Source organism: Polypterus senegalus, chromosome 11 (assembly GCF_016835505.1).
Source record: "Polypterus senegalus isolate Bchr_013 chromosome 11, ASM1683550v1, whole genome shotgun sequence".
Classification (NCBI taxonomy): Eukaryota; Metazoa; Chordata; class Cladistia; order Polypteriformes; family Polypteridae; genus Polypterus; species Polypterus senegalus.
Genome location: NC_053164.1, coordinates 73,022,670 through 73,036,144, shown reverse-complemented (window position 1 = coordinate 73,036,144; position 13,475 = coordinate 73,022,670). Strand labels below are relative to the sequence as shown.

Here is a 13,475-nt window from a genome sequence, read left to right as displayed (position 1 = left end):
TTATTGTTCATGGATCTACACTCAGTAACTCATAATGACAAAGTGAAAACATATTTTTAGAAAGGTTTGCAAATGTATTAAAATCTAAAAAGTAAACTCTCTCGTTCAAATATGTATTTGGACTCTCAATTCGGAACTTTATGGGAGAACCAGCTTCAAGTCTTTTTGGGTAAGTCTCTTCAAGCTCTGCACAGCTGTATTTGGGCACTATCCCATTCTACCTGACAGTGTGTGTTAGATTGGATAGGATGCATGTGTAAATAGCTATCTTCAGGTCTCTCCAGAGATGTTCTATGGGGTTTAAGTCTAGCCATTTGGCTGGGACACTCAAGGACAGTCAGAGACTTGTCCTAAAGTCACTTCAGTGTTGTCTTAACTGGATGCTTTGGGTCATTGTCACACTGAAAGGTGAATCATCACCCCTGTGTAAGAACGCATGCACTCTTTTTTTTCCCAAAGTCCTCTTTGTATTTGGCTACATTCTTGTCCATAGTCTTCCTGTTCATTCTGCTGAGAAGGACACACATGACAATTATCTGCCATCACCATGCTTCACTGTAGGAATGGCATTAGGCAGGTGATGAGCAGTGCCTGGTATTCACCAGACATAGTGCTTGGAGTTCTATCCAAAGAGTTTTTTGCCTTATTAGTCTCAACAGTAGCTCACATCTGATTGGTGTTCTGCTGAGATGGTCATCCTTCTGACAGGTTCTACCATCTCAGTAGAGGTCTTTTGAAGCTTTCATTGGGTTCACTGGGTCACCTCCCTGACCAAGGCTTGTCTTGCCCGGTTACTCCATTTGCTTAGAAGGATGACTCTAGGAAGAGTCCTGGTGGTTCAAAATTACTTCTATTTCATAATTATTGACATGACTTTCTCCTGAGAACACTCAAAGCTTCAGAAATTGTTTTATACCAATGTCCTGATCTATGTCTCACGACAGAATTATCAAAGAGGTGTACAGAGAATTCCTTGGACTTCACGGTTTGGTTTTTATCCTGACATGCAGTGGGAATTGTGGGACCTTATAAACACAGGTGTGTGTCTTTCTAACTGATGTCCAATCAATTCAGATTGCCACAGATGGACTCCAGTCAAGTTCTAGACACAGCTCATGGATAATTAAACAAACAGGATGCACCTGACCACAATTTGGAGCGCCATAACAAAGTGTGTGAATACCAATATGAATAATAAATTTCCATTTTTGATTTTTAATAAATTTTCAGGCCTTTGTGAAAACATGTTTTCATTTTGTCATTATGGATTATTGAGTGTATATTGATGGGCAACAATTGCAAGTTTATCCATATAAAATTTAATTTGTAACATAGTAAAGTGTGCAGAAAGTGAAGGGGTCTGAATACCTTTTGCAACCACTGTATGTAATCCATTCAGAAACACAAAAGAGCTGGTATTAGCTTCCCTAAGAAGGATCCATCCAAGTTTAGTGGCATAGTCAGTGGGGCAGTAATGTAATATTTCTTCACATTTCTAAAACTGATGGCACCAAACTCTGATGTCAAATACTTTTGAGATGACTTTCCACCAATTTCCAGGCTTGCTGTATAAAAACAGATCTCTGACTTGATGCCATTTTGTCTTAATCTTGAAATTTTCTTTTGAAAGCACCTACCACACTGTGGGACAGTATAGAGAAAGTGCATATTACTTATCCTCGCAGAATTATGTAAAGTGGGTGAGCAACTAATTTCTCACACAGGTGGAATCCAACAAATTATGTGAGTTGCTGAAAGAATACATTGATGATATCTGTTTTTCATTTTATGTAAATTGTTGAAAATGTTTGACATTTTCCATTTGGTATCACATGGTGAGCCAACCTTTAAAAATCACAAAGTAAAATATCCTAATTACATCTATTTCAAAATTATACTCTGAAAGAAACAACATGATGTTTTCATGATGTAGTACATAAAACTGGCATAGGCTGGCACTGTCATATGCCCTACAAATCCATCCATCCATGTTTTTTCTAACCTTTTCATTCCATAAGAGGATTGTGGGGAGCCTGGGACTATCCTGGCAGCACAGGGTGAATGCCAAAAACCAATTCCAGATGGCACATTCACAAACACATCCATGTTCATTCATACTGCTACCATTCATTATTACCCCAAAAATGCTTGCCCTTGGAATGTGGCAGGAAACCAAAGAATACAAAGAAAAATAAACACAGTGTCACACATACTTAAATATGTTGTGACAGGAGACCTGAAACACTATTCCGAGCCAAGTGTTGGTGCTGTCACATCATGCTTTTCCTCTCATTCTACCTGCAAATCCAGAGATCAGTGGCAGACTGCTGAGTGATGTCACTTCTGGTTCCCACGCACTGCACTACACTGCTGCCGTTATGGAGAATCTAGCTCACGACTTGTGGCTGAAAAGAAGTTTCCGTGTTTATTTAGTGAATCGCTTTGTTGTCCTGTTTTTTTCAATTATATAGTCACTGAAAGGTACCCCAAACTTTCATGATGTTTCTGTCCTTTTGTAACAACAGTTCAAGGGAGAACATGTAATCTGAACATGGGCAGCACAGGGCAGAATACAAAAATCAGGTCACTGTGAAACTGCACTCCTAACCACAGTGACACCCTCAGTTATTTGGTGGGCACATGTTTTTCAGTAACCTTTATGTAGTTTTTACTATTTTTTGTTTTTGAGGTTGCAATTAATTTTTATTACTTTGCAATTAATTATATCTTTATTGTAGACATTTTGACAATTAGGCTTTTTATGGGCGCCACCATTTTGCACATTTGTGTTGTTAACAATGACCCTGTAATGTCAGATAAGTACACTGAATATAAACCAGTTTTGCTGTATCTGCATCATTAAAGTTGACTTTAAGTTCAGTTAACATTTTTGGTTTTACAGCAACACTCTTTTTGACTGCCTGGTTTGACCTTTACTTGTGTTAATTGTTTATCATTTTTTCTCATTTTACTCCTGGTCCATTATTCGTTTCATGTGGCAATTTTCTTGTGGCAGAACAGGAAGTGTACGTGTGAGTACTGTGTGGCAAAACTTGGATAAAAGGTGTGTTAGTGAGATCTTGATGCAACAGTGAAAACCTGGAATCATCCAGTTTAACTTCTCAATAATCATATTAAATTAAAAAATGGAGCTGCATCAGAGGTGATGCTTGTTCTGTTTGATATGTTTTTCAAAAGCATTTTATTTGGATGATCTATTTTTACTATCTCTTGTTTCCGCACTCAAAAAGCCTGTCTGAGTTCTTTACTTGTTGTTATGTAAGGCCTTTTATAAACCCCTACCCGTCATATCTCATATTTGGTGTGAGGATCTCATATTATCCAGGATATCACTTTCAAATATATTATATTTTCAATAAAAAATCCCAGTCATCAATTTACTAAATTTAAATTTATAGGTGTATAGGTTATATTTTACCCCTCATAAACTACATTTTTCCTGGCTTGTTGTGATTTGCACTCATGATGGCCTGAGGATATTCATGCGTATGTATTGATTTAGTCTTCCTGTTTTGGTTTTCACGTCCTTAATGTTTTTTTCAATTTCTTCAGTTCTATTAATTACTATTCCCATGTCTCCTAGACCTTTTGAGTTTCTCTGTTTCTCTGTAACTGTGCAAATTCATATGTTTGGGCACGGTAACTGCTACACTTCTCTTCACCTTCTCACCCTTCATCTAATCATGGTGAAGAAATGGAGGTCTTTATTTTATAACCTCATTCTTCTGGAGGATTCTACATCATGAATTACTGCAGCATCCAACAAGTCCATTCACAACTGTGATTCTGCTTCTTCCTGAATTTGATCGGAACCTTTCATATAGAGAGACGTATGATGCAGTCGCTCCCTTTGGCTGGATATAGCTGTGTGTCCTAATGGGCCTGCTGTGGTTTCTGGTGCAGGACATGTTCTGACATACTGATTACATTATGACTTTATTAAAAAATATGTGATCCCCAAAATTATTTCTCTGGTCTGTTCAATCCTATGCTAATGCATTGTAACATTAAGGGTATTTTTCCATATTTAGATTTTAGCAGCTATTGAATTTAACTTCTATGTTAAACATTATGTACCCAGAAATTATAGGGCAAAAAAATGATCACCAAAAATAACCAACACAGTTTCTTTATAATAGTACCAGTAGAGAATAATAGTTATCAGTTATTAGTAAGAGAAAAAGAATTGCTATAGTGAAATAGTGGTGATGTATCTTTGCGATTTAAAGTGGATGGTAATACCTGTTTGTGACATTTAACTTAGTAATGGTACCTATATTTCCACTGGGAAACACAAGACAGTTGGGTGTGAGCCTCAAGGTTGGGTTGCTGACCTGTGGTGCATGTTGTGTGGAGATGCTACATCACTCTTAGATGTAAGGTGTCTTTTTTTGTTACAGATGGTGATTAGCAGGAGAGCACACAACTGTTCTGATCTGGGGAGTCCTTAAAGCACAGGTGCCAAAAACACTTTCCAAAGTTGCCCACTAGAAGGAGGAAACATGATCAAAAACCCTGACTAGAAACCCAAAGGGCCAAAGCTCTGAGGAACCCAAAGGGATACCTTGAAAGGCAAGGTAATGCACAGCAAACAAAGTCTCAATACAGGATCTAGTAGTGTGGCCAGAAACAGAGCAGAAGTTCAAAAAATCAATAATCACAGTCCCAAGACGAAATCCAAAGGCAAAGTTGAAAAACAAAGCACAGGCTCGAAAAATCCAGGAAATCCATAAAAGCAAAGCAAAGCAAAAGGTACAGTAAACACAAGCAAACACTCCACTCCCTAGCACATTCGAAATGAACCACCTGGAACTATGAGAGGCCCTCCATTAAATAGGGTGGAGGGCCGTTCTGGTGGTGATTGGCAGATCTCCTTGGAGACACCCACAAAACACAAGGGTCATAAATTAGGCCACACCCTTTCCCAACACACAGAAAAATGCACATTATAAACAAAAGAAACATTAATACAAATAATTGAAATAAAATTAAACACAACAGACATGAAACACAACTGTGAACAATAGCTAGGGGGAAATGCTGACTGAAACACGACAACAACACAGTTAAAGGACCCCATCACTGCCATTTTAAAATGCAAGAACAGAATCTGTACTTTTTTATATTTATAAAAAAATGCATCACTTTGCAACACCATTTTATAGGTATTTTTTAGGCATATTAATGATTGCAATGATTATGAAGAAATAACTTTGTCTTGAAAAACACCCAAATTATCCTTTAACGAGTAAACTTGTTATAAGAATGGTGCAGTGGCACCGCCAGAGGATGAATGATAGCCTCTCAGAATATGGGAAGCTTCCTTCAGCTCAGAAGACCAAGCTGGTATTTTCCTGCTCAGTTTGAGACGGGGATGCGCAGGTGAGAGGCCTGGAGAGTGAAAACAGTGCTGTGCATACAGCAGACTTGTTATAGTGTGTTCTTGCAATTTTATCATTTCTCCAAAAAAATTCTAGTCTACACACACAGTCAAAAAGGTCTGTTTGCCTTCAAGTGGATATCTGTAATGGTGATTTGTGTGTGCCGTGCAATAGACTCTTTTACATCTAGAGTAAGGTCCTTCCATAACATTGTCAAAGTTTATTTGCAGTTTTGTCATTTGTACAAACAATTGTGTGCTTTTAGAAGAGTAAGTTAAAAAATGAAGAAAGAGGATTTCAATTATGACCAAAATGTATTAAAAATATATATATATCACAGTCTACTCCAAATTGAAGTTTTTTTATGTACAAAACTAACTGGAATGCAGTAGCTGTTTTTAATAACAGAGGGTTATATTTACAGTACATTTTCAGACCTGTATTTCTAGTAAGGTTTCTCATAGTGACACCAATTCCTCTAGTCCAGGGTGTAAATAAGACAAGGGGATATGAGATGATGCAGTTCACCCTGAAAATGGATGTTCAAAGACTGTGAAAAGCTGTTAAGAAACTCTCACTTTTCTTTTTCTGATGATGGAATTCAGTGAATAAAAAAAGAACAAAATCCCTAAGAGAATTTCTTTACTGTTAGGGTGCAGGGAGCTCATTCTGCTCTCGTCTTAGAAGTCAGCTGTGTTTCCATGCAGATCAGAAAAATGAGCAAAAGCATTAACTTTCAGTCTGTAAGTCTCTGAGGAGCTGATAAATTGATCCCCTCCTTCAGTCAAAAGTCGAGTAACCTCAAAAATCGCTGAAATCTGCCAAATGCTCTCAGGGTGGAAGCTCAGCTCTAACTAAGCTTAAGTCAGTTTTCTTTAATCTTTGTTCAATAAAGCTGTAATCATTTTTCATGTCTTTTAATGATGCTGCAGTTAAGTGGGGTGTAAGAAAAAAAACCATATTAGTGATTTCTCTCATACATTTACATTTCTTTGCTCTGCAGATGTTTTTATCCAAAGCGACTTACAAAAGAGGTCAACATATTTGAATAAATATCATTCTGGCAGACAAGTGTAACATGACAAGGTTACGAAACTGATCATCACAAATGAAGAGCTCAGAACAAAATACAAACATACATGGTCTATCATTATTTGCTACTTTTGCTCATACAACAGTATATATAGCTGTTATTTAGATTTAAGGTTCAGTCAGGTTAAGAACATTACTGTAGCGTGATGTTTTCCGTTTTAAGATGCACATGAGCTTTACAGTACACCTTAACTCCAGAAAGAAAGAGCTCAATTAAGAGTCTTCAGCACTGCCCCAACATGCAGAAATCTTCGTAGCCTTGTGATAAACGTTTGAGAGTAATGAGTGATTTATGTCATTATGTTTCTGTTCACTGACCTGAGACTGCATTTGCTTTCACACCTAAGGCAGTTGTATTAATATAGATCTAATTATGCACAAATTGCATTGCTTGCCTGCACAAATCCAATTGGAGGAGGTCCTGCATTTCCATGGCCAGCTGTGGAATGCAGCTTTTTCAGACCAACTGTAAGAGTATCGGAGTGTTCCTCTGGGAAATCCTCCCACACAACACCAAAGAGAGAAAAATCTTCAGTAAGTATACTCACACATAACACATGGAGAAGCACAGCCCCTTTTCTTCTTTGCTCCTTTGAAAAGATGTCTTGAGGAAATTCATGAATTGCTGAAAATAAAGAAAAGCAAGTTATATAACTTGTTAGGATCCCATTTTTCAAAAACATCAGCACAATAACCATAAACATTTGATATTCACTGAGTAGACTACACCTATGTTTAAGCTGGCTAATCAAGCCTGAATGCTTCAAAAATAGTATCCTCATCTATTGTGATTTGTCTGAGTACAATGTAGCATTTCACATCACAGCATTTAAAGCTATGTATTGTGTTGCTAATTTACTGAGTCTTTCAAAACTAACAAAAAAAAAATAACTGTAATGTTAATGACTAACTGTCCATTATGAAAGCAACTAAATGAAGTTCAGGGAGAGCTTAAGCCACTTTAGGCAGTAACAAGCACAAGACAAGAACCATCCGGACACAGGCTGGCAGCCCAAATGTGCATTTTATCATCAGAAAAGCAAAGTGCAGCACCTTGGGATCTATGCGTTTATAATCGTGGGCTTCCCAGACCAGGCTTACAAGGAACCTACTGCTGTATCGGTCAATCCATTATACCCAGCTGTACAACCACACTAATTAGATATGGAGTATGTTTTCAAAATATAAGATCTATTTATATGAAAACAAAATATGCATTTCAGGTAAAGATTCTATTTACCTGTCAATCTATATATTGTGAGTGCAATGGAGAACAGACAGACATCCCAGCTGGACAACGGTATGACCTCTTGCCAAGCTGGCAGGTGCCAGGCAATGGATGAACAGAAGTTGGAGGCCTGGAGTAGTTCCATTCCCCATACATTAGGTGGCAGTGGTCAATTGGAGGTGTCACAGCTTGAACACCCACAGTAATTCATGGGAAATGGAGTGTGGAAGTGCAACCCCATTGGTGAGAGGAGGATTGCCCTGGTTCTGAAACAACCCGGAAGTGCTCCCAAAAATGCTGGATTATTGGAAGCCATTTCTAGGTCCAGCATAAGTCAGCTGTCTTACCTCAAGAAGTCAGAGTTGGGAGGCTGCGTGTAACACTCAACTAGATATGGAAGGAGAGGGAAAAACCTCATTGTTTGTATGGTTATATGCTATGCTTCAAGTGCTTAGTGGATTAAAAATCAATTTTTGGAATCCAAAACTGTGTTAGGGATTATTAGGTCTGTGGCACCCCCCTATTGGTTACACTGTATTTTTTATACAGTACCTTTACAATACAATTATTTTTAATAATATATTTTTTAGTACAGCATCTTAAATATGTAGTTTCAATGTTATTTGAATGCTTTACAATAAAAAAGATTAATTTAATGATACAAATATAGGTCCAAAAACATACAGCACAATGCAAACTTTAGTAGACAAGCAAAAAGCATGCCTCATAAACTAAGCCGATGTACATTTGAGTTAACACTAGAATTACCAGAGTCTATGAAAAAACTCGTAAATCCGTCCCACCTTAAATTGCTTCTTAAATCCCTTCACACTTCTCCGCCAGCGTCCTTTGTCCTCTAAATGTGCTGATATAGAGAAGCTAGGAGCAGCCGGCTATTCCATCCCCCCACCAATTTAGAACGTGCACAAACTTCTCCCAGCTCATGCCGTGATTGAGTATCTGGGAGTGAAGTGAAGTTTTAGAGTGGAAATAATAGATCGTTATTTGGAACACATGCATTTCATGTCTGTTCCGTTTCTACAGTATTCTGTGTAAACACATTGTTAAAACAGAAACGTTTTTTATATTCTACTAGTAGATGACAAAATGTAGGCATAAACTATATAATGTATGAAGCCTGAAATCCAGATTTCAAAGAAACATTTTCACAAAAGGTACAAATATAACACAACAATTGTGCTTTTATTCAAAAATATAGCTGCAGAAAAAAAAGCCGCCTTAACATGCGACATTGACACTTGTTTATTATGATTGCCTCCGTGGCGCAATAGAATCAGCTGCCGACTGGGAATCAAAAGGTTGTGAGTTCAAACCTGCACTACTCCGTTTCGAGAAGTAAACTGCTCTTAGTCTTACTATTTTAGAATAAAAGCATACATTGGATTTCAGTCTGTAACAGACGGTGTAATTTATGATCCTTATTAAGGTTAGCTTTGTTCTAAATTGTTGGGGGGATGGAATAGCCAGCTGCTTCTAGCTTCTCTTTATCAGCACATTTAGAGGACAAAGGACACTGGCTGAGAGGTGTGAAGGGATTTAAGAAGCGATTTAAGGTGGGACGGATTTACCAGTTTTTTCGTAGGCTCTGGTAATTCTAGTGTTAAGCGAGTTCAGAAAACTAATGCATCCAAAGATTTCTGACCATGTTTCAATACTCATTACAAAGTTATTTTAGCTGAATTTGATTAATATTTTTTATCACATTATAATAAGTATCCCTATACAGTCTTCTCTACTCAAGAATAAATAAGCTTAATTCCCTGTGTCTATTTCAAAGTTTAGTCCACACACTTTACCCAATTACAAAATGTTTTTCTTCCATTGCAACAATTCACATTACGAGCTTGTCGCACATGTGCAATTGGAAGGCAGCTAGAAGGCCTGAATAATAGTAGCACCACACCAGAACAGGGGGTGGCATGATGCACTAACTCTCTCTCTCTCAATCCTCTGCACACCACCCACAGGAAATCCTGCTAGGTTCTGCGCCATTGATGACGTCACTTTCGGTACCGGTGTCATTGATGACATCACTTCCGGTACCATGGGCATTTAAGATGTCAGTTCTGGTCCTGAAGATATTACTTCCTGGTCCGGTGCCATTAAAGATGTTAATTCTGGTCCCAATGACATCACTTCCGGCTCCAATCCAGATGACGTCACTTCCTGTACTGGCCTTTAAAGCTGCCATATTCTCACTATCAAATCAGTTCTGTTTTGGACGTTGTACCATTCACAACTCATCAGAATTACCCATTTTGCAGCCAGGGATATTATATGGGTGGCTGCACCAAACCGTTGATGTTTCCTGTCTTATTGTGACAAATATCTAAAAGATATTTTAGTACATTATTCTTAAGCTATTAAAAACAAAAATAAATTAAACTGGAATATTCCTTTTACTCACAAAAAAAATCCAAAATAAATTTTCACAAACCGAGCTGCTCATTTTTCAAACTTTTCATTTGCGAACATATAACTAACTGTGTCTATGATATTCAGTGTTTGGACTCCGGACTAATTTATATTGGAGAAAATAAAAATCCTGTCAATTTAACCAGCACCTCTGTCTTTTTGAAAAACACTAAAACAATGCTTTATGAATATTTTTCTTCTGAAAATTATAACCTGAATATGTCTGGTTTATAATTGGAAACCTTTTTGTGTAACAAATAGAAACTAAAATGGGAACAACATTGGATAAAAACCTTAAATACTTATTCTCCAAAGAGACTTAACGAAGGATAACTAAATATTTCTCATTGACAATTTTTAATCTCTGTCATTTCTACTGAGGTATCAATACAACCATTTTAGTGATCTGCACCTTTAAAAGGAATGAAACAGAAAGCCAGAATGAACAGAAAAACATGCATTTTCAAATGTATCTCTGTTAACATGGACCAGACTTGAGTATTACATGCCCTTTCCCATGGTGTACTTGGTCAGTTGCCCCTGCAAAGCTTCTGGAGCTGCTATGTCTTTTTTTTGTAGAATACTAACCAGAACTACACAAGAAACTTCAGATGAAGTCTTACTATCACACTATACTGCCTGAGCTAAACCTTGTTTGATGAATTTTAAACCATTTTTTTACCTGGAAATCCTATAATAAAATTTGATATTTTTACTTGTCTATTAGTGAAGTTCATTAAAAAAATCAATAAATAAAACTAGCTAACGTATGGTGTTCTGCATATTCATAAAGTGAATACAGTGTAAAGTGTGAATTCACTAAGATTTACACAAGTTGCAATATCACTGTTTATTTTTAACTTTATTTCTCACATTTTAGTTGGCTTTAAAGACAAATCTATTTTTTACATTCTCTGTCTTGAAGTGCTTCCTATATTGGTTCCATATTGTGAGTGAATGAAGGACAATTTGGTTGTTAGTATATTGACGATAATTTGTATTTATTGGGGTATAAAGCAAGGAATATAAAGAATTACTGCAGGATTTTATTTCTGTTGAGGACCAATCTTTTGTGTGTTCATCTATTTGTGTCAGTGTCCAGGGGCCTCATGTATAAACGGTGCGTACGCACAGAAATGTTGCGTAAGACCTTTTCCACATTCAAATTGTCCATCCATCCATCCATCCTCTTCCGCTTATCCGAGGTCGGGTCGGGGGGGCAGCAGCTTAAGCAGAGAGGCCCAGACTTCCCTCTCCCCGGCCACTTCTTCCAGCTCTTCCGGGAGAATCCCAAGGCGTTCCCAGGCCAGCCGGGAGACATAGTCCCTCCAGCGTGTCCTGGGTCTTCCCCGGGGCCTCCTCCCGGTTGGACGTGCCCGGAACACCTCACCTGGGAGGTGCCCAGGAGGCATCCTGATCAGATGCCCGAGCCACCTCATCTGACTCCTCTCGATGCGGAGGAGCAGTGGCTCTACTCTGAGCCCCTCCCGGATGACTGAGCTTCTCACCCTATCTTTAAGGGAAAGCCCAGACACCCTGCGGAGGAAACTCATTTCAGCCGCTTGTATTCGCGATCTCGTTCTTTCGGTCACTACCCATAGCTCATGACCATAGGTGAGGGTAGGAGCGTAGATCGACTGGTAAATTGAGAGCTTTGCCTTACGGCTCAGCTCTTTTTCACCACGACAGACCGATGCAGAGCCCGCATCACTGCGGATGGCGCACCGATCCACCTGTCGATCTCACGCTCCATTCTTCCCTCACTCGTGAACAAGACCCCGAGATACTTGAACTCCTCCACTTGGGGCAGGATCTCTTCCCCAACCCTGAGAGGGCACTCCACCCTTTTCTGGCTGAGGACCATGCTCTCGGATTTGGAGGTGCTGATTCTCATCCCAGCCGCTTCACACTCAGCTGCGAACCGATCCAGAGAGAGCTGAAGATCACGGCCTGATGAAGCAAACAGGACAACATCATCTGCAAAAAGCAGTGACCCAATCCTGAGTCCACCAAACCGGACCCCTTCAACACCCTGGCTGCGCCTAGAAATTCTATCCATAAAAGTTATGAACAGAATCGGTGACAAAGGGCAGCCCTGGCGGAGTCCAACTCTCACTGGAAACGGGCTCGACTTACTGCCGGCAATGCGGACCAAGCTCTGACACCGGTTGTACAGAGACCGGACAGCTCTTATCAGGGGTCGGTACCCCATACTCCCGGAGCACCCCCCACAGGATTCCCCGAGGGACACGGTCGAATGCCTTTTCCAAGTCCACAAAACACATGTAGACCAGTCGGGCAAACTCCCATGCACCCTCCAGGACTCTGCTAAGGGCGAAGAGCTGGTCCACTGCTCCGTGACCAGGACGAAAACCACACTGTTCCTCCTGAATCTGAGGTTCGACTATCCGACGGACCCTCCTCTCCAGAACCCCCGAATAGACTTTTCCAGGGAGGCTGAGGAGTGTGATCCCTCTATAGTTGGAACACATCCTCCGGTCCCCCTTTTTAAAGAGGTGATCGTGATGCATAAAAACTACGCTTGGCGTAAAGCCATGCACTTTTCCATGGTACCTCATACCTTGTCGTATGCAAGTTCTTCGCTCAGTTTTGCAGGCTGGCGGCACCCAGTGTCAAAGCCGTGCTACTGTTCCTGTGTGGTTTCACCTTATTTTTCTGACGTGGCTTTATAAATACACTGAAACTAACTGCATATTGTTTATTAGTGTAATTCATCTGATTGTAATTAACTTGTAACAATATAATGGTCCAGGGAATAGCCATAGTATTTCAAATACCATTACTGCTTTTGCGTTGTTACTCTCACTGCACCTTCTTCTTCTTCTTTCAGCTGCTCCCGTTAGGAGTTGCCACAGCGGATCATCTTTTTCCATATTACTCTCACTGCACCGCTTGGAGTATTTATATCACTGTATCTGAGTGTGAATCACAGCAGCAGCTGATCGGAAAGAGAATTATCGGTATACAGCTTCAAGCACACGCTACCTTAGCCACGACAAAATGTTTGAAAGCCTTTCTTGTACGGACCTCGCGGTTCAGAAACAGTTTCATCCCAAGAACTTTAAATGCACTCAATCAATTGCTTCTTGTAGAACTGTTTGTACTTATAAGTACAATCACCCCACTGTAAACTTGCACTACAGTTATAATATTACACAACTTGAGCCACTTTATAAAGCGCGTATTTACATATGATGACGATATAATTTTTAAGATGAAATTCAGCAAAATATGTTTATTATATTATAAAGATAAAACTTTAACTTCATTTAAATAATCTATATTCTTCACTGGGA

At 39.2% G+C, this 13,475-nt stretch overlaps 1 protein-coding gene across 1 annotated transcript in view; it reads right to left on the bottom strand.

The window, feature by feature from the left end:
- Positions 1-13,475, bottom strand: part of LOC120539192 (sodium/potassium/calcium exchanger 3-like) — a 388,417-nt gene that overhangs the window by 142,370 nt on the left and 232,572 nt on the right. The window contains exon 3 of the mRNA XM_039769038.1: positions 7,043-7,119. Coding sequence (XP_039624972.1) covers positions 7,043-7,119 — 77 coding nt within the window. The remainder of the gene's footprint in view (positions 1-7,042; positions 7,120-13,475) is intronic.